We start from the raw sequence: 19,337 nt of genomic DNA, 5'->3' as shown, positions 1-19,337 counted from the left end.
CCCAAATAGTCTTCCTCCTTTCACATCTGTTTAAAAGATTTATACAGGAAAAAAATTTAATATATAATAAAGACATAATTTCAGTTCAATGGGGGTAATGATTGATTAGTATATAATAATGGAACCAGGCTGTAACTGTGTAGAAATACAAAGGATTTGCAATCAGCATCTTTTAACAAAATAAATTCTAGATGAATCAAACAAATAAAAATATATTCATAGTTTTTAAAGGTATAAGAAAATATTAAAAACTGTTATTGTTGAAAATAACTTTAGCACCATAATGTTCTCTCTAAATATAGCTAAAAAGGCATTAACAAATGGATACTAGAAAAAAAACTGTACTCTCAGATGGATGCCTTAAGACACAATAAAACATTTCAAAACTGAAGAGAATATTTTCACATATAATATTGTAGAGTGAAAAATTATAAAGGCCATTTTATGAAATATGTGTAAATTTTTCGCCTTAGACCTTGGGCAGAAAAGCACCTGCCAGCAGGTTTGGGTCCATCTAATTAGTTACAGAGGAGGGGGAGTTACAGGACAAAGGCCTGTTAAGAACATCCCAGAAACTAACTGGCCAAGGAAAGAACTACACCCTGCCCCCCATGGTACGGCCTACTAGTGTTCAAAAAAGTAAAACAACCAATCCTGTGCACCCGCGCGAAAGTTCGCTTTTTCCCCACCCCGCCCATATATAAGAGCTAGACCCCTGAGCCACGAGGTCAGTCCCTCTATCCCCTATGTGAGATATGGGGATATGGGCTGGCCCAGAGCTCTGATTTAATAAACCACCTCATGTGCTTTACAGCAAGACGGTCTCTCGTGTGTCCTTTGGGTGCGTGCTATCCTGTGACTTAAGTGGACCTCCTTTCTGGGGAGTCCCGGACCTTTCAATATGAGAAAAAAAAGATAATTTCTTTCATATGAAAATTGTTCATATAAATCAAAAATAGACGTTTTACCAGACAGAAAACCTACAGAGGTCAAATTTTAAATTTTTAGGGTCAATAAGATGTTCAACTAGTAACTCATTAGATGGAACTTAGATGTACAAGCATACACAACGTTGATCAGCAAGACACAGGTTGATAATGCAGGCGAAGCTGTGATATACAAGGGTTTATGTGTTATACAGGGGTGAGGAATGTATATTAATACATTTTTAGAGTGCTGGTAGATGATACCTGTTAGTTACTTTGGTCATTGCCCTGACAAAATATTTGCCAAAACTAAGTTAGTGAATAAAAGGTTTGTTTTGGCTCAACAGTTTCAAGGTATACAGTTCTACATGTTGGAGAAGATATAACTAGAGGAACATGAGGCTTTAGATCACACTGCCTCTGCAATCAGGAAGCAGACACAGGAATGCTTTTGTTCAGTTGGCTTCCTCTTTTCTGATTTAGTCAACCTAGCACCCTACTCTAGGATAGTGGAACACATTCAAGGTTATGGCAGCATCCACTTGGCTATAATAAACCTCCAATTAAAATAACCTAAAATTACAACCGTTAACCCAACACAGGAGTGCTTTAAGGAAAAAATTAAAAAGAAAAAAAAGGAACTTGGCAAACACGAACCCAAAACATCACTTGTAGCATAACAAGTATTAGAGGCATTGCCTGCCCAGTGACTGAAGTTAAACGGCTGCCTGCCGTTTCCTAGGTGATTTCAAACTTAGTCAAAACGATAATGAGGATTTAGCATCATGGGTTCCTTTAACCAAGAAGTTTTGTTTCCCATATTTGACACATGATATACATCAAAAGACAATTCCACAAACGAATGTTTAATGTTTCCTTGTGCTTTCCAAAGTCACAGAAATTTCTAATCAAACAAAGCAATCAGTGAGTAAAGTGAAAAACAATGTTTTACATACATAGAAATGTAAAAATACAATTTTTAACATGTACAACATATGCATGTCATACTTACAAGGGTTATTCTTTTATTCCACCTAAATAATAAAATTAGGGTAAAAAAACGTATCAAAGTCTGTGGCAGTTTCTTTTTCTCTAGAGCTCAGAAGGAAAGTACACAACTCTAGAAATTGCTTCTGATAGAATGGGAAGAATTAAGAAATAAGGGAATGGATAGATGGCAAAGCAAGACAGAAAAAGAATTAAGAATCAGGCTAAATTTTACAATAGCGATAAAAAGGAAGTGTTATCTAAAAGAATTTTCAATTTTTCCTTATTAGCAACCTCTAAGAGGAAACATCTTTTCTGACTTTTGAAATTCTCTTTCAGTGTTCTGTATCTTTCGCTCACCCTGACTCTAGAGACCTTTCATTTAAAGTGGTCATTCAAAGTGGTCTGGAGATGGTCTTCTTTAAGCAAATCTTCTAAGTAAGTATCAATCTGCTGGAGGTCTCCCGCTGGACCACCCTGGAAGAGAGAAGCCACAGTCACTCCAGGAGAGGCTCAGCTGTTATTCCTGTCAGTCTGGAAGCCTCCGGCAGTCATCATGGTGAGTCATGTGGCAACAACCCTACATCATGTCTGATTAATGCTCTTAACCTTTGCAAATGTTTTCTCTCATTTAATCTTATTTTAGGCTTACAAGTGGTTAAGGATTTGAATAATTTTTTCTTCTTCAGTGGAAGTCAGAGTTTTCCTTTTTCAAGAATTGGCTGAAGTGGTAGTGTTGACAGAAGCCCAAACACAATTTCCATGTGTGAAACAATTTAGCATTAATTATCTTTTTGCTCTTTAATAATGTAGCATTTTTTCACTTACCAGATCATCAAAATTAAGGGGGATTTCTCCATCTGGCAACATGCTAAAAACCCTTCCGATCTGGGTTTGGGGGACAGAGGGAGATTGGGTTGGGAGGTGGGGGAGGGGCCTCGTGGTTCAAGTCCCCCACCCTCTTCTTATCTCTTCCTGGGTGAACGAAGGAGTGGGAATGGCCGCCTATGCTTGTGTGAAGGATTTTCTACATCTCATTTTGTACTTGATATAGAAAGAATTCTTGATGAAGCTGAAGATGGGGATATTAGAGAAAATGAACTTCAGCACGTTCACATCTTGGACATGAGAAAGCTAGGCTGATTCCATGACAGACTTCAAATTGGCAGTTAAGGAGACTAGGCCTAAAAACTGCACAAGTCCAGGCAAGCCCAGGCAAGTCAATTGCTAATAGAAAAAAAACCCAGGTTCCAACTTCAAGCCCAGGTAATAGAATATCCCAACCACCTGGCCTGAAGCAGCTTCTAGACTTCCTTAGCTACTTCCTCAGTAATAGTTCCCAGACCTCCACTGCAAGTTCCCAGCTCCCCTACCTCCTGTAGACTGTCTATAGAGAGGAATGCAAAGGATTCACACAGATTCACACAGAGGTCACCTACCCTGGAATTCACTAGTGTGCTTTAAAAATCAGGCCTGCAAGCTCACTTGGTTGTCCCTCTCTATCTTGGTACTTGATACTGGGAGACCCCAGCATGCTGGACTTCTACAGAATGAAACACTCTTTGCATTTACATACTATTTGAGTGAGAGTATCATTCTTCATTGAATCATGGACCCTTACAGACAGAAATTCAGGCAACCTGGATCTGTGTCCAGTAACTCTGTAGTGATGTATAGCAGATTTGCCTATCTCTTTTCCAGTCCTTTCAAGGATAAAGCCACCCCAATTCTTGAACTTTCCCACAAAGTCTGTTTCTACCTTCTCACAGTGCATGGAGCTCATGAAGACTTATCTCATGGCCTGAATCTAAAATACCAGAGTTTCCATAAACTCAGTTTTGCCTTTGATTTCTTCATATATTTCTAGAATCCACAGAAAGCCTTTACAACCTTGGCTACTATATCTTAGGAGACATATACATACATACATACATACATACATACATACATATCCCCAAGATTCCTGTGTACTATCTAGAAGCTGGACCACTTATAGACCTGGAAGGATGTAGGAAAGGAGCATGATATACTTGAAAGAAAATGAAACTCATCACTGTGTACAGTGAAAGTATACCAATAGAAGAAGATGGACCAGTACCCATTACTCCAATTCATCATGGAAGCATGCAAGTAAAACTGACAGTAATTCACATTTATGATGTTTCCCTTGCTTTTGTTATGTTTTAACTCCTCTCTCTGAGTTTAAGAAAAATTTATTTTTATTTATATATAAAGATAAAATTGCATTGAAATACTTCACTTCCTGAAAAAGTTGGAAATTATTGCCTACTGGACTTCCGGTATTGAGAAGGTGATTGATTGAATCTAGAATTATCTAGAAAACAGGGCTCTGGGTATGCCTATGGAAGATTCTCTTGACTGTTAAATAAGGTAGACAGATCCCCCCACTGTGGGCCCGACAATGTAAGAGGAAAAAGGGACCTAAGCAAAAATATGTATTCATTGCTTTCTGCTCTTCACTGCAGGTGCAACGTGACCAGCTTCAAGCTCCTCTGCCAGGACTTTTATGATACACCACATCCTTGAACTATAAACCAAAACACACTCCTCTCTTATGTGCTCATTTTGTCCAAGTATTTTCATCAACTAATGGTATAAGCCAAGATTCTAGTGTTTACGTAGAGAAAGAAGTACAGAAAAATTCTAATGTATGCCTTGAAAGTTAGTTTATTTGTTATTGTGTATGGTTAGCCAGCCCAGACTGCTCGGTCTCAGTGTCTGTAGCAGCCCCTCCTGTCACAGACATGGATAAGCACTCTACTCTCTTCATAGCAGTCACCATTTGCCTCTCTATAGTTGTGTCAGGGCCTGAACTCTCTTCAGAGCCCTGTCATTCTGTCCTTTGCCTGTCTGTCCCCAAAATCTATCACACTATCTCTCAAGCCCAGATCTGAGCCCAAAAGATTTTAGTATCATCATTAGCATCAAGGCTTGTGTTAGGTGGTTTACCCAAGGTGAGTAAGCAAAGCACACTGTTAGAAGGGAAATCTAGCCACAGGCTCTTTTCACAGAGCTTGTCCCTGTCACTTACCAGCTGAAGTTTCTGCAGCAGCAAGGCCAGCTTTGCACGGAGGGCACTGAGTTTCTCCTCGGTCCTCTTCCTTTTCAGTTCACACTGTCCCAGAAAAACCTTGTTGAGTAACTCCCTTCTGTTTGCCTCATAGACAATTGACTGCATTTTCCTCTTGAGTCTTTTCTCATATTGAGCCATGTAGGTATTCTGGATCTGAGAAAGTTTTCACAGAACATGAGTATGTTTTTAAATACATTATTATTTTCCCATAATATCACAAACCAATTTCATGTTCCAACTCTGTACAGACCGGCTAAGAATCGACTCTGATGCTTGAACTTACTCTCTGATGGAGAGAAAGAAGAACAAAGTGACAACATGCAGAAGTAATTATCATAGAAGGCATAGAGAGGCACAGAGAAGGAAGTTTAATGACCTTGGCTTTTGAATCAAGAAGAAATCTTGTAAAGGTTGAGTTTGTTCTCCTCCTTAGTGGTATAAAGTCATCTCAAAGAGCAGCACCCCACAGGCACTGGCAGATGGCCAGTCGCATGGAGCATCTCAGTGATGACGCATTGCTCTAACTCAAATCTGTAATATTCAGAGCACAGAGGTGGCAGAAAAAGGAATTCTACTCTTGTGATCCTTTTTGTTTTTCTTTCCATTTAAATCCTGATGTAAAGAGTATTGAAAGGCCCCAAAAGCCCCTCAAGGATTTGGGGTCTGGATTATTTTCCAAGATGGCGTGCTGCTTCTGCAGGCTCCTCTTCCATGTTAGAATGGTATTACTTACTCGTATTAACATTTTGAGAGGACCAGGGGGAACTCTGAGAAAACAGATGCAGGTCAAACCCCACTTTGATAAACATTTAAATGTTTCTATCTTTAGGTTTCTGTGTTCACACACACACACACACACACACACACACAGAGAGAGAGAGAGAGAGAGAGAGAGAGAGAGAGAGAGAGAGACTGACTTCATGGCCCTCACTACCATCCGTTAATGTGTGCAAAGTTCCTGTGCACCATCAACATCTGCTGGCCATGCTGCTTTCACGAGTTTCTCATCTATTAAACCAAATGTGCAAATCCTCACCTGCCCATAGCTCTGTTTCATAAACATTTTCCTAACAACTTCCTAAGTCAAGGCATTGAACTTCATTATTCCTGATACAAAGATACATAAGGCCAAACCTTGCCCTCAGGCACATCCTAATTGGCAGCATGAGGTAGTGCAATTATTCAAGAATTCTATCTGCCGTGAGGAAGAGCTCTGTGCTATCACCGGGACCTATGTGGCAGCTGAGAGGGTGTGAGTCCACTGAATTAAATAACATTATGTTTCATCATAGCAGGGAAAGGGAATCAGCCGAAGCATCCATTAACAGATGAGTGGTTAATGAAAATATATGCTTATACACTACAGAATTTATATGGCTGGGGAAAAAATGAAATGATGACATTTCCAGGACAGTGAGTGGGAACTAGTAAGCACTACTTTGAGGTGACTTGGGCTCAGAAAGACAAACACAACATATTCTCTCTCTCGTATTGTGAGTATCCAGGTGGGAGCAGATATGGGTAAAGATGAGAAATGAGAGAGGGGAATGGAACAAACTCAGAGGGTGGGGTAAAGGAAGCAGAGAGGACAGTGGAGTGGAGAAGCAATAGAGAATATTGGGGTGAAAGGTTATATGTGCAGGATTTGTATGAGGGTATATTGCAGGGCATATGTGCAGGGCATATGTGCAGGGTATATGTACAAGGAAGTGAGGTGGAGCAGAGCATATTAGGGAATCAACCAAAATGAAGTATGTATGAAAATTCCATAGGAAGGCTGGTACACTAAAAGCTGCTTAATCAACCAATATGTTAAAGCCTCGACCAACAGCACCGCGCCTCACAGCTGGTGTCGGTTTAACTTTCCCTCTGATTACCTGTCGTTTCCATAAACTCAACTGAGAACAGTCTCTGAGAAAGTGCCAGTAGAGCCCTGTGTGTGTGTGTGTGTATGTGCATGTGTGTGTATGTGTGTGTCCATGCACATGTGTGTATGTGTGTGTGTCTGTGTGCATGTGTGTGTATGTGTGTGTCCATGCACCTGTGTGTATGTGTGTGTGTCTGTGTGCATGTGTGTATATGTCTGTGTCCGCGCACATGTGTGTCTGTCTGCATGCATGGGTGTGTGTATGTGTGTCCGTGTGCATGTGTGTATGTGTCTGTGCGCATGTGTGTGTATGTGTGTATGTATGTGTGTGTGTTTGTGTGCATGTGTGTATGTGTGTATGTATGTGTGTGTGTTTGTGTGCATGTGTGTATGCGTGTGTGTCTGTATGTGTGTCTGTGTGCATGTGTGTGTCCGTGCACATGTGTATGTGTCCGCATACATGTGTGTGTATGTGTGTGTGTCTGCACACATGTGTGTGTATGTGTGTATTTTTTCAGAAGCTTAAACTGCCTGAGAGTTTATTTTTTTGTGATTCCTCAACAATTTCTGTTTTATTCTAGTCTTTCAAAAAGAATATATTTCTTAAAATCTGAGAATTTCTATTTCTCGTTGAAACTAAAGTCCCACTCCAGTGCTACACAAGCACTGGTTGTGGGAACATTTGCATTTTCACATTCAAAAAAAATGTTGCTTCCTGACATCTGATATGCTACATTAATCTAAGTCTTGATAAGGACAGGAAAATTTGATTTCCTTCCAAACCTAACATTTCAAAACACATATTATTTCCTCTTTGGAGCATAGGGTCATTTAGATTTCAGGATATAAATGGCTTCATGGAAAGGAAGCTTACCTGTTTGAAACATGTTTTTAGCTTTTCGTTTATACTCTCTGGGCATCGCTCCAGCTGTTTTCATAAGCAATAACAGAAAAGGACATTAACTTTACAGAGTGATCTGTCTGGAATATAGTTAGAACACTGATGTTTCTATATGAAAAAGCATCCAAGCTTAGAATCCACCAACACTGCTACTAGGCATCGTTTAAGCCTAATTAAGTCAATTAACTGAACTCATCTACCTGAATTTAAAGAACTAAGACAGTAATAAACTCAGCCTTGTTTAGCAATCTGCAGATAGCAGAAATCAAGATGAAAGAAAATCCAATGACAAACATCTAAAAGGCAGTGTGAAAAGGGTGTACCTTGGATAGAAATAGACTAGGAATCACTGGCATATTGAGCAGGATTAAGCTAAGAGATTAGTTGATGCCACCCAGAAATGGCTCTTAACAGAGAAAACAACTGATCAAGAAGAAGCCCTCAGACATGGTAACATCCAGGATTCAAACAGAAAAATAGTTACATAGAAATGATTGGGGGGGGGGGGCAGAGAAAACAAGTAAGTGAGCCATGTGGTCATGGAGGCTATGCAAAAAAAGCACTTTGGGGAGAAAGTAGAAACCTGGGTTGACTGTCTGTAAATCAGGAAACTACTACCACACTTGGCCCAGAGCTCACTGGTGACCCCTACAGGAAGGACTTTAGTTAAGAAATGCAGTGGAAACCAATGAGAGAGGTTGCGATAAAAAGTTGAAGAAGTGAAATCCTGGGCACATGGCACCTCTGTCCTATTAGTAACCTGTGTTCTTTTCGCTCAGTCTTTCCTTGTGTGCCTGTCAATCAAGGCTGACCATGGCAGCAGAGAAGGGCCTCTCAGACTCCTTCCCTTCACTGGCCTGGAACATGCACTCCTCACTTACCAATACCTCCACCTGCAGGGTACTAAACCCCATTAGCACTTTTGCCCCTAGATTTGAACCAAGGCCTGTGTGAGAGTCACCCTGCATCTGATGTAGCTGGCCAAAGTTGTCCTTCCCATCTTTCATGGCACTGTTGCCAAGAGGAGCTTTGGTGAATGCATTGTCTTCATCATTCCCTATGAGGTTTAGAAAGACTCTGACCACTTCAGAGGGCTGAGCTACACAATCCTTAGCTCAGCATCCCAATAATGGAGGATGAAATCAGAAACTGTTTGGTAGGAGAAAGTAGAGGTGGTTTGAATGAGAATGGCCTCCATGGGCTCAGGTTTGAATGCTTGGGTCCTCAGTTGGTGGAACTGTTTGGCAAGGATTAAGAGGCACATCCTTGTTGGTGGAGATGTATCACTGGGGGTGGACTCTGAGGTTTCCAAAATCTCATGCCATTCCCAGTTAGCTCTATGTGCCTTGTGCTTGTGGATCAGAATGTGAGCTTTCAGTTACTGCTCTAACGTCATCCTTGCTTTCCTGCTGCCATGCTTTCCACCAAGATAGTCATGGACTCACCCTCTGAACTGTCTTGGTCTCCAAGATCTCTACCTTGCTTTGCCTGTCACAATAATGACTTCTCACATACCTGGTATGAAATTTCTATCTCCAGTCACTGAAAGCCTTTCTACATCCTCCTCTGTGTTCAAGCTGTTCTGTCGGTCACCAGTTCCAAAATAGCCAGCTTACCTCAGGATTTGTTATGAGTTTTTCTACAGATATGCATTCAAATTCAGACGATAGTTGAAATTCAGGAACAAAATACTGAAGAATCTCCCTAAGAAGAAAATCACAATGAAAACACAGTGCACCCAGATAAGAGAGGCAGCACCCCCTCTTTAGAACAGGGTTTGTCTCTTGCATGTTTAACTTCCAGGAAGAAATGGATGTTAGTTCCTATTAAATATTTTGTTTTCACCATTGACATCAAAATGCTCTTCAGGAAACAGAGACTGGGGTTAGAAACTTGGGCATGGTTATAAAAGGGCAATAGGAGGGAGCCTCCCAGAGATGGAGATGCTCTGCACCCTGACTGTGTCAACACTAATACCTTAATTCTGCAGTTTTCCAAGATATTTCCATTATAAAGGCATACTTTTATTTTTATTATCTCTTTAAACCATACATTTTATTTTATTATTTATTTTAAAGTTAAAAGTTCATTAAAACAATAAAATGAAAAGAAAATCAAAGGAGAAAAAGAGAATTGGAAGGAAAGACAAGCAACAGAATGGAGGAGAGAGAGAGAGAGAGAGAGAGAGAGAGAGAGAGAGAGAGAGAGAGAGAGAGAGACTAGGTATATGGCCTATTGGGTAAAACAGAAGTATAGGGCCTGGTGTTTGGATCCCCTATATCCCTATAACCGCTGGGTGAGCATAGTAGGCACCTTAATCCCAGTGCTCCAGAGGCATCTGTACACACACACACACATCACCCCACATACATGTCACAAACATGCAAACACACACAAAGGCATGCATAACCACAGATACATCCCTGCTGGGGGGAATGGGAGACAGAGAGGCAGAAACAAAGACAGAGGCAGAAACAGAAGAGAAATATTTAAAAAGATTAAAAGATTTGCAATACCTAGAAAGCTACAACTACCATTCCAGGAAACCCCTGCACCTGTGTGAATATTCTTTTCTATAGAGAATTCAGTGTTGAAAGCTTCCTGGAGAAAAACAACTACTGGCTCTATTCACTTCCCACCAAGAACAAAGGTGTCCAACTACCCAAAGCAATACCCTTCATTAGAACTTGCAGAGCTAGTCTTAAAATTCACAGATGGGCCCAAGGCAAAAGCACAACCTTTAATCCTAACAGCCGGGAAACTAAGGCAGGAAGATTGACTTCAAGACCATCTTGAGCCACATAATGAGACCATGTCTCAAAGAAGACCAAAAAAGAAATCTCGCATATGGATCTTAGTTTTCCCAGACCAAGGTATCCCCTGGTCTGAGGGTCTTTTATTTTGCCAGAATGTATCATATTTTTCTGGGATTAATTGTATTCATAATGCATATTTCATTTCTGGGAGAAAATAGAATCTGTGAATGTACAGCCAGCACATCTGTAATCTGAAAATTGTGTGGGCTTTTTTTTTTTCTGATGCACTCACTATGTTCAGCCTTTTGTGTCTTTCTAAAGCAAGGTGTGGCTAAAGAGCTCCTCCCTTGGGAATTCCGTTCCACAGACTGACCAGACAGAAAGATGATAAGTGATACAACAATCTGCTGTCTCTAGACACACACACACAGACCCGATTTTTCTGCAAAATTAATTCATCACCCCCAAAAGTCAAACACAGAAAAGGAAAAAAGTAACTAAAGTTCATTCCTGTAAGTTCAATTATAACTATTTAACAATTTGTAAAACTTCCTTCAGTTACTAGCACGGGTCCCTTTCTCCTATGGTATCCTTTAAGGATGTTTTCTTTGGTTCAAGAGCTTATCATATCTAACCTCTCTCAGCCTATCCAATTTCAGGTTTCCTTCACCAGACACAGGCAGTCTATAATCCACTGGGGACCCCTAAAGGAGTTGTGCCTGCAATCATGCCAGAAAACACCTTAAGAATCAGTGCTCAATATGATGATTTTGGGCACTGATGAGTCTATGTGTTCACTAGGGAGATGGTTTCTGGGAAGGTTTAATATGCCATTGGTGGCTAACAATAGAAGTAGATGCAGTTTCATGTCTTAGTACACGCAATCGCATTGCCCCCTTTTGATCACATGGAACTCGTTAAAATTAATAGTACCAGTGTTGCATTGACATAAAGAAAAAAGACTAGTCAAGTGAAAAATAAGAATGACGGTATATCTGAAAAGAATGTTTATGCAACCCCCCCCCCAAAAAAGTTAAGTAACAACACATTCAACCTCTGTTAACAACACACTCGGGCAGATCTTTCTTAGCCTCAGTGTAGAGTGCCAAGGAAGATACCCACCTATCCATGGTTTTAATTCAAAATAATTCTTGGACAGATATCTAAAATATTATAAAGGCACAAAATAGTAATTATTATTATCAAGAAATTCTGATTTACTTTCAACAATTTCCTGAATCACTTATTATGTAATTGTATTCACACATTTTAAATGATCTTCATATATTTATTCAGATATATACAGGTGCATATATACAGGTGTGTGTGTGTGTGTGTGTGTGTGTGTGTGTGTAATTGATTGCATACTATCAACTCTGAGTAACCAGTTGATATGGCCTGACTTTAATATCAGTAAATAAACCAGGCTAAATCTATAGCCAGTTAACCACAAAGCAAAGGGTAAGAAATAAATGATCCTCTGGAAAATACTGGCAAAGGAATAAGCACTACAGGGACAGCTCATTCTTCAGACATTCCGCTGGTAGGCTTAGCAATATGACATCCATCCACCCATCCATCCAAAGTCATTTGACTAGTGGCCTTTACAGTCTTTTAACATCTGTACACAGTTGGGTATGCCCTATTTCTGTCTCCTTTCTAGATGACTGTAGGGTTGCCAACTCAGGTACTATGGGTGCTTAGCACAGCTAATGAGGAACTTAGTGCTAGTGGTTTGCCATACTATCAATCTTGTCCCATAACATAAAACCAAATGTTCTTCACTCTCCTGGAACAGGACTGCTGTTAGACATGACTCCTGAAGGACAGCCGCCACATCCAAATAAATGTAGCCCTTCAGCTCCTAATGCTGCCACAGGTGCTCTGTATAGCTGCATAAAAGAGTCTGGGTCTACAGTGGCTCTTCGTCTCCTTTCACACTTAGGACACTTGGGTGTTAGCAGAAGCCATGGCTGGCTTTTCTCCCTTTCTCCTTTCCTTCTACTGTCTACTCTTTGAGAACTACCGTCTTCAAGGGAATTCATTCATTTGATAAGAAAATCAAAGCCTTAGGGTAATGCCACTCCAGGGAGGGTAGGTTTTGTGTTCTTCGTGGCTCAAAGCCCCTCACCTAACTCAACAAGTCCTTGAACCCAACAAAATTGATAGTTCTCACTATGTGAACTGGACTCTTACTCCTACACTGCCCCCTCATGACAGGTTTCTGAGAACACACTTCTGAACAGCTTTACATGGTATTGACAGTAAAGCCATCTCCTGTATCTATTTCATTCAGAGAAACCCAGAATCATTGCTCCTTCCCAGTTTTTCCTTTAAGAGCTGAGATTATGACATCTAAATTCCTTGAGTAACCATGTCTACAAATGTCCAAATTCAACCAACCAAAGAGTAAAACTCAGTTTTCTTCTGTAAGTTTCTTATCTAAAACCACAAAAATACTTTTCAAAGGCCATGAGAATGTCATTCAGGTCTTTGTGAGTAGAAAAAATATGAAATTCAATAAAAAAACTTCTTTATTAAATTCAAGGAAAGAGTAGCCTATGTGTGTATATCCATCATACTGCTGGGCCCCATAACAATAGGCAGTTAGTGACCACAAGTCTTTCAAGGGACTATTAATTTGTGGTGTATCTAACTGAATATAGTTAAGGAAATAGGTCATAAAATCATTCCATTGAATGTATTAAAAAAAACATCCCCAATCGGCAGGAAGGCAAAATAAAACAAAACAGGGTTTGTCTCTGCTTACTTTAAAGATTCAACAGAGCATGTAGGAAAATTAGGAATTATTTTTACCTTAGATTACAGAGCAGTTTTCTTGCTGTTTCCTCCACAGACATGCTTCGAGAAGGCATCAGTGAAGAGGGAAACTGACAAGCACCATTCAGAGAGCTGACTTTGTGTCCAGAATGTGAACTTAAATCTTCCATTTGGACCCTGGGCAAGCTGGGATTTATAATGTCAAGAATAACTATGTTAGATTCCACCCATTTCAGAAACATTCCCATGAATTCTTAATACACAATGAAAGAAAAGGACAGGCATCGATGTAATACTCAGAGTTTCTGCATATGTGATTGTACAAAAGTCTTGTAGTAATAATAATTTATTTTTATGCATGGCTTCAAGGTTTTGAGATAGCATTGATTAAACAAAATTTGTGACAATTTCCTAATTATTCAGGACTGTTTGAGACAGTACCTTATCTAAACCAGGTTGGACTTGAACTTACTATATAGCTGATGGTCTTGAACTGCTGCTCTTCTTGCCCACTTCCCAAATGTTGGGATTATACGTGTATGCTATCACACCTAGTCAGCAATAGAGAGTCATATCCCACTCACCTTTTCTCTGCAGGAAGAGACTTATGTTCTAGTTTATACGTGCAAAGATTCATAACAACAAAATGTAGAAGGGCCAAAGGTGGAAAGAGAAATTTCTAGTGAAGATCTGAGGGAAGACTGTCTTGGGGTAAGAAAGAGTTAATGATCCTGGGGTATCAGTCACAGGAGGGTGCAATGAAAGAGTGAAGCAAGAGACAAGACCAAAGCTTTGGGCATGGTTGCCAGACAACAGTTCAAGATACCAAAACTGGTGGAATGAGGCAGGTGGAGGTGGACAGAGGTCAGATGGGTAGAGAGAGCAGATGAAGCACTTTTATTTTCAAGTAGCAAGAAAGATTTTTTTTAAATCCCTTCACACTGACACCTGTAAACCTCTGCTTTGAAGAGTTTTGTCTGATCATACGGGGAAGGCCTTTAAGAACAGGTAATAGTTTATATAAAGAGCAAGGTGCCTCTACTGGCAACTGTTCTTTAGCATTAAGCATCACCCATCCATTTTAAGATGCAGAATATTATATAAACTAATGCTTAGTCATCTGTTAAAGAGTATATATACAATATCCAAATGATCATTAATTATAATCTCCTGTATATTGACATTTTAATATTTTTTAAAGCATTTTAAAAAGTGCTGGAAATTGCCTCTGGTGTTGACAGTAAGGGTAAAATATTTTAGGCCAGATCCCAGAACAGCATTTCTTCTGTCAAATGTTCACAGGGCTGGAGACATTTCTCAGTAGTATAGCGCCGCCTAGCATGCTAAGCACTAGGGGAAACAACTGATCATGGGAGTACCTCGCATTAGTATACTGAGGGGTTAAATGAAATATATAACTGGTTTAGTTCAGTACCGAGGATTAAGTTCTCAGCAAACTATCTTAATAAGTACTGTTATTATAATCGTCTTTATCATAGCTACCATAACTTCTGAATTTGATCAGTTTCTTCCATTAAGGTTGTTTTAGTTTGATTATAGGTCTAACATTCATTTTATACTAAGTCAATAGGGCTTTTGTCTCTTTGGTTGCTTGTTGTTGGTTTTTTTTTTTTTTTTTTTTTCATTTGTGTGTGTGTATTTATTGTCTGTCTGTCTTTCTTTTTTTCTTTCTTTCTTTGTGTAGCCCTGGCTGTCCTGAAACTGGCTCTGTAGACCAGGCTGTCCTCCAATTCAAGAAATCTGTTTGCCTGTGCCTCCCAAGTGCTTAGATTAAAGGCATGTACCATCACCACCAAGGCTAGGTCAATGGTGTTAAAATAAACCTCAAGAACTAAAAGTCATATACTCACATAATAAACACACACACACACACACACACACACATGAACTTATGTACATTCTAGTATCTGGCTCTATCTTAGGTTTTAACTCATATTTTAACAAATCTATATTAAAGTCTTTTTCATGACAAGGCTAGCACTGGTGGAAAACTAAATCTTTTATTCAAATAAACATCAAGTGCCCACTATGGATAAGCATCTGTCTAGCTACTTAGAGACATGGGGATGAAAAGGCAGATTCTTATGGTGTTAAGTTTATTTCTCATGGAAAAGGCATGGAATAGCAAAGCAAGATACAATGGAAATGGTCATGTGTTTAGCAAATAACCTTGAAGCTGAAGGAATTGCCATGTACCCAGTTTCTATACCAGGGACTCTGTGGTTATCCACATTTGTCTAGAACAGCTAGGAGGTCCCCATGGAAGAGAATGTTGACCTGAGACCCAACTATAATGGAAGGGGAGCTGATGGTAAACAGGCTGGCAGAGGGCATCCAAATATCTAAGTACAGAGAAGGATGTCTACATTGTAAATAATTTAGAACTCCTGGGGAACGAAGTAGAGGCTAAAAGGAGGGGTACAGGAAGGGTGATGTGTGCCTTGGGGAAATTTAAATGTCAACATCAAAGTGACAGGGCTAGGACAGGCTTCTGAGTAGTCAGGCAGAGTTGGACATGCACACTGGAGTGATGTCAGAAAAACAGCTCTGTTGCCTCCCTTGCCTTTAATTCAATGAACTGCAGTGCAAAGATGGGGGACATAGAATCAGCAAAAGAGCCAGGAGAGTGCAGGAAGCAGAAGAGCCCGTTTTCTCAAAACCAGCCTTTTAACCCCACTATGTATATCCACAATATCTACTTGGTTTTAGGAATGGCAGAATTCTCATGTCAAGGAAATTCCAGAATGCAAAGATTAAATAATTATAAGTATGTTTGACAATAAGCTAATGAGCTACCAAGAAAAACGCTAGTCCTATGATTTCATACTTTCCCCTTGTATGTGTGTGACTCTCACTTCTTTGGTGACAATACAGTAATTTGAGATGGTCAGCTAGTGTGAACAGGAAGTGAAGCCTGCTCCCTTTCACTATTCTCAAATCCTCACAAAAGAAACAAAAAGGTTTGCGGAAAGGGAAAATTTCTATCCTTTCGGCTCTCTGTTGTAAGATTGGGTGTCATTCTTAATTGCCTTTGTTGCTATTATTTCCTGTCTTTTTCTACTTACACACTGATAATTACTTCTCAGCGGCATAATTACGCTCGTTTGGAATCGGTATAATTATAGTGTACACACCTTTTCCAGTGAAGTGCTGAAGAATTTCCTTTTGCTACTGGAGCATCATCACACAGCTCTTGTTTGTCTTCAAAAGAACACAGACAAAATATCAGGCTTATGAGCGTACTATAAATTATAGCAAAAAAGAAAAAAGAAAGAAAAAAAGAAACGCCAGCTCATTAACTACCTGTGTAGAATCTGAATATGTGTTAAACACCCATTTGTAAATTATGCCAATTTCAAGGCAATTTATAACCCATTCTTAAGGTAATTTATAAAAATTTTAATGGAGTATATATGAGTGTAATAATGATCTAAGAACGTCTGCAACCTCTCTTCTGTAATGTTTTCGTATGCTTGCTACAAGTGTGTGGAAAGCTGACACAGTCCATTTAAATTAGCTCTCACTATCCTTCCCCTCAAACGACCCACCTGTCTTTCCTCTCACATGCTACTCTGTCCTTTTGATTCAGGTTCAAAGAGTTCTGATAAATCTGGATAAAAACTGAGTCTCCAATAGAAGATTGAACTGTAAAGCAGGAAGAAGTCTGCAGTTTCTAGAAGATCTGTCCATTCAGGGAGACTCAGAATTGTAGTTTGAGAGAGGTTGGCCATTTTAGTCTATAATTTCTGTGTGGAACTGCATTACTGTTCATGAAGTAGCTGAGTGTGCTGCTTTCATCCTGCTCAGTATTTCCTTGTTATGACTGTCCTGGCACTTTTGTTTCACAGAATTAACCACCATGCTTGTTTATTGCTACTGAAGGCCATGTAGAATAGGAGAGCAACAGGGGAAGGTTTAGATGATGGGTAAATGATGAGGACCAGCCAACTTCCCTTAAGGAAAACACAAAAGGAACTAATGGATGTACAGGCTCTCCAAGTGCTCGCTTGGCACCAATAGCATTGCCTGCTGACTTGTATTCAAAGTAAAACAATTTAACAACAGTCAACTAGTCCATAATGACAATCATTGGAAATATTTCAAAATTCATTCTGGCCAAACCACGAATGAGTATTTGAAGTTAAGTGATCAAAATTATATTAATAATTTTTGTATCACCAATTGGAACCACACTTGATGACAAAGTAGTGGTTGGAAACCTCTGTGAAAAACTGGCACCAAAATTAAGATGTTGGCTTTAAAATTTAGAGACCATTACCAAAAAATTTCCTTGTTGTAGAATTAAAAATCATTCTAATTCAGATGAAAAGGAAAAACTGTGGATTTCTTAGGGTCTTGCTGCTGAGTTCAAAAGTGAGGTTGTGAGTAAATAGCTGATAAGGTTATGGAAGCAACAGGGGATGCCAGGAAGATGGTGTTACTGGGGCAACAGGGATGCCAGGAAGAAGAGGTTGCAGAGGAAACTGACTGCAAAATGATGGTGTGGATGGAAGAGAAAAAAAGACAAAAAAAATGCTAGGAATGACAGTCAAGTATGTTGGCTGAAGGTCACCAAACAAGGAGACTAAGAAAGATACTGATACTTAGCTTATAACAAGGACAATTGCTGGGCATGGTAGTGACCTTTAATCCCAGCACTCAGGAGGAGGAGGCGGAGGTGGCAAATAGAGCTCTGTAATCTGGAGCTAGTCTGTTATCACAGCTCATTCCAGGCCAGCCAGGCCTACATAGTGGGATCCTGTCTCGAAACAAAAACAACCAACCAACCAAAGATGACAACACTGATGGTGAAAGTAAGTTTCGTGTGTGTTGCCTGGAGCCAGTGATGGAGTGTGAAAAAAAGAATGGGACACAAATCCTGTACTGACGAGGAATGGCTACTCATAATGTACTGATGGGAAAACTGTCCATGGAGATTTTTGCTGGCTTCAACATTGCTAGATGACAACTTTCTGCTGTAAGTTCAAATCTCATCTGAAATGAATTTGAAATAGATGAATAGATTTGTTGGGATATTCTTGGAGGTCTTGGAGAAATTAGAAAAGGGGGAAGGAGAATAGAAGACTGAGACCTGGGGGAAACATTATAATTTTAAAACAGATTATGAAAATTGTTAAGTTATTCTCCACTGGTGACATGAGTCAAGCCAGAGTAGAGTATTTAAAGGGGCAGGTTTATGGGGAAGCAGCTCTCTGGTGAGTTCACTGACCACATAGGAGGGGATCAGGGAAGTTGCTATGGGGAGGGAGACAGAGGAGAGGGAAGAAAAAGAGAGAACACATATGCAGAGAAAGAAGAGACTGAGACAAAGACAGACAGACACACAAAAAGACAAAGATATTCACAGAGATGGGAGAGTGGGAGAGGGAGAGAGAGAGAGAGAGCAAACTGTCTGCTTCTAGGGAAGGGGGTGCCCAATGTCTCTGCTGGAAAGCTCAGGGCAGAGGGCACATACACCAACCATACCCTGTAACAGGTAGGGACTGAGGGATGCTGGGAGAACCTCAAGGCCAGGTGCACTTTGGTATGTAAAATATGCATCTTGGCCTTTTGTTTCAAGTCTGAATCCCCAAAAAAACTCTTTTCCAAAGAGAATTCAATGTGGTCTGGCCCAAGCCTGTGGAAGTTGAAGATAATGGGGCAGTGTGGGGAACACTGTTCCCAGACAGAGGGTATCTTCGTACTGTCAAAAGCATAGTCTCCTTCCATCCTTTCTCATTCTTCTAGAACAGTGGATCTCAACCTTCCTAATATTGAGACCCATTAATATAGCTTCTCATGCAGTAATGCCAACCATAAAATTATTCCTAACTGTAATGTTGCTACTATTATGAGTTGTAATGTAAGTATCTGATATGTAAGATATCTGATATATGACCCCAAAGGGGTCTCAGCCCATAGGTTGAAAACCGCTGTTCTAGAACAAGCTTATTCAAGTCCAAATTTCTGTCCGGGCAAGCAAAGACTGAAAACAGCATCATCT

At 39.9% G+C, this 19,337-nt stretch overlaps 1 protein-coding gene across 1 annotated transcript in view; it reads right to left on the bottom strand.

Annotated features, from left to right (window-relative positions):
* Positions 1–1,659: 1,659 nt before the first annotated feature.
* Positions 1,660–19,337, bottom strand: part of Morc1 (MORC family CW-type zinc finger 1) — a 172,805-nt gene continuing 155,127 nt past the window's right edge. The window contains exons 22-27 of the mRNA XM_034515577.2: positions 16,468–16,534; positions 13,349–13,498; positions 9,392–9,479; positions 7,749–7,802; positions 4,966–5,160; positions 1,660–2,390 (exon numbers count right to left, since the gene is read on the bottom strand). Of these exons, the coding sequence (XP_034371468.1) occupies positions 2,292–2,390; positions 4,966–5,160; positions 7,749–7,802; positions 9,392–9,479; positions 13,349–13,498; positions 16,468–16,534 (653 nt within the window). The 3' untranslated portion in view covers positions 1,660–2,291. The remainder of the gene's footprint in view (positions 2,391–4,965; positions 5,161–7,748; positions 7,803–9,391; positions 9,480–13,348; positions 13,499–16,467; positions 16,535–19,337) is intronic.

Source organism: Arvicanthis niloticus, chromosome 12 (genome assembly GCF_011762505.2).
Source record: "Arvicanthis niloticus isolate mArvNil1 chromosome 12, mArvNil1.pat.X, whole genome shotgun sequence".
Lineage (NCBI taxonomy): Eukaryota > Metazoa > Chordata > Mammalia > Rodentia > Muridae > Arvicanthis > Arvicanthis niloticus.
Note: the sequence above shows the minus strand (reverse complement) of the source record. Positions and strands in the feature narration are given on the sequence as shown.